At 42.7% G+C, this 2,458-nt stretch overlaps 1 protein-coding gene across 1 annotated transcript; it reads right to left on the bottom strand.

Annotated features, from left to right (window-relative positions):
• Positions 1-542: 542 nt before the first annotated feature.
• Positions 543-2,001, bottom strand: LOC118241222 (inosine-5'-monophosphate dehydrogenase 1a-like). The gene is made up of 2 exons (XM_081715371.1): positions 1,004-2,001; positions 543-665 (listed from the first exon to the last, which is right to left on the bottom strand). The coding sequence occupies exons 1-2, from the start codon at positions 1,223-1,225 to the stop codon at positions 543-545; spliced, it is 345 nt and encodes a 114-aa protein (XP_081571497.1). The 5' UTR covers positions 1,226-2,001.
• Between the last annotated feature and the right edge of the window lie 457 nt (positions 2,002-2,458).

The following is a 2,458-nucleotide window of genomic DNA, read 5'->3' as shown; positions in this document are numbered from 1 at the left end:
TCACCATTCCCCCCCACCACCTGGAGCTCAGGATACTTCTGTTTAATGTAGTTAATCATGCTGATCTGAAACACCGAGTTTCCCTGAGATGAGTCCTAAAACAATAGACACAGCCTTCAGACCAAATTCACTATGTCCAATCACAGTCCTGTGTTACACAGCCTCATAGCAAAAATAGTTTGTCATTTGATTCAGGCACCATACTCAGGATGGAGACTAATCCCACTCCCTTTAGGACCTTAAGACCTACCAGCACCACCACGTCCACTCCTGCCTGCACGAGCAGGTCCAGCCGGTACTTGTCATCCTCACGGGTAACGATGGCAGCGCCACACAGCAGCTGTTTGCGGGAGTCTTTAGAGGCCAGAGGGTAGTCTCTGTTCTTCTTCAGATCAGTGCGAGCAATTATAGCCACCAGCTCATCACTGTCGTTCACAATGGGCAGTTTACCTGCAATCAACAAGCGTCCCCACGACCGACCCGTTACTCAGAGAAGAAGTGGAGAAGTGAAAATAACCTTTCAAAGTCCTTTAGAAGCAGTTTCACTTCTCAAGCTGAAAAGATGAAGAATCAGACCTTTTTTTGCTGCACTGCAGGATGTCATTGGCCTCTTTGAGTGTAACACCTGCTGGTGCAACCACTAAATCTTCCCTCTTTGTCATTGCCTGGCAAATATCACAAATAAATCACAAAAAGATGTGAGTTTAAAGAATGTGATTTTACGCGCACACATACACACACACACACACATATATATATATATACACATTTTTTATTTTATATATATATATATATATATATATATATATATATATATATATATATATATATATATATATATATATATATATTGCCCTCTTTCACACACTGACACAGAAATATCACAATTTCATGATAGTTCTATTCCACCTATATTTTTAAGCATTGTATGTCATATGTGATTCATTTGTGTTTTTAAAAACCTTTTGTATATTGTATGTACAATCAAAGATGAATCACAAACCTCCTCCAACAGCCGGTCATAGTCCTTCTCTGAGAGGAAGTCAATGTCTCGTGACGTCACGATTCCCACAAGCTTGCTGCCCATCTTGCCGGTTTCGGTGACAGGGATTCCAGAGAAGCCGTGTCGCACCTTGGCCTCAAACACATCTCCGACCGTGTGCTGTGGACTCATCACCACTGGATCCGTGATGAAGCCCTGCTCGAATTTCTGCCATGACACCATATATTGCTCTGCTGATGAGAGGCCTCAGGGAAGCTTGTGTGTAAATCTGCATGTTCAACGTGTTGTTCATTATATTCCTATTAAGACAATTCACTGAAAGTTTGACACCTTAACTTTCCGGACTTCATTTGCTTGGAACTCTGGGGTGCAATTGTGATGGATGATCCCAATACCGCCCATGAGCTGTAATACAAAATCACAGAAAGCTAAATGGAAAAGCAACAGGACTTCATGGTTTTGAGTGTGTGGGGGATACTCACAGCCATAGCGATGGCCATGGAGGATTCAGTCACAGTACCCATGGGGGAGGAAATAAGCGGCGTCTTCAGGGTTATCTTCCGGGTCAGAGCAGAGGTCAGATCCTGAATGACAGACGCAAATGGTAACAGAAAGGAACCAATGTTCTACAGAACAATTATCTTTGTTTATGTTCATGCTTGTATTTTCATACAGACTATGCATTGCACAAAGATAAGAACAGTTTGGGGTGTTACTTTGGACAGCTTTCACATATGCACACATCTCTATCCCATTATTAATTTGACTTCAAGTGACTTGGATGTGCTCATTCAAAGCACAAATATTGCTGTTTTTATAAGCAGGGCATCAGTTTAATCTCCCTGTGGTAAGACAGACAAAAACATCCTAAGTTCTCTCCCACATTCTAGCACACACACACACAAAATGTAACACCAAATATAAATACCACAATATATACTATCCCATATCCATTACACATGGGAATTTTGGTTCGCGCCTCCCTCACACTGTCATACACACACACACACACACACCCACACACCCCTCAGCCTCTATGCCTGTGACAACACACCCTATGCACCTGGGATGCCAACACCACCTATTTTGCACATCTTATTTGCACTCCTTCATCCCTCTCTTACACTATGCCACACTCCACCCTCTGTTGTAGTCGTGTTCGCAGTACATGGCAACTGACTCAGCTCCTCCATCTCACTGAAGGTAGAGGAGACCGCCACCTCACTAATTAATTAGGAAGATCCCGCCCCCTCCACTAAATCATTACTAGATGTGCTGTATTTACTGAAACACACACACTGGTAAGCCCTTATGGGGCATGTCAGGAAACCTGCTGAGCTGTTTTGGTGCATTTTGCAAAAGTACTCACCACTTCATCTGAGGTAAAGTCAATGAAGCCAGGCAGGATCAGAAAATCACTGAATCAAAGACCACAGAACAAACAAACAAAGAAAA

This window comes from Electrophorus electricus, chromosome 6 (genome assembly GCF_041902795.1).
Source record: "Electrophorus electricus isolate QZ-2024a chromosome 6, ASM4190279v1, whole genome shotgun sequence".
Classification (NCBI taxonomy): domain Eukaryota; kingdom Metazoa; phylum Chordata; class Actinopteri; order Gymnotiformes; family Gymnotidae; genus Electrophorus; species Electrophorus electricus.
This window is presented reverse-complemented; position numbering and strand designations above follow the sequence as displayed.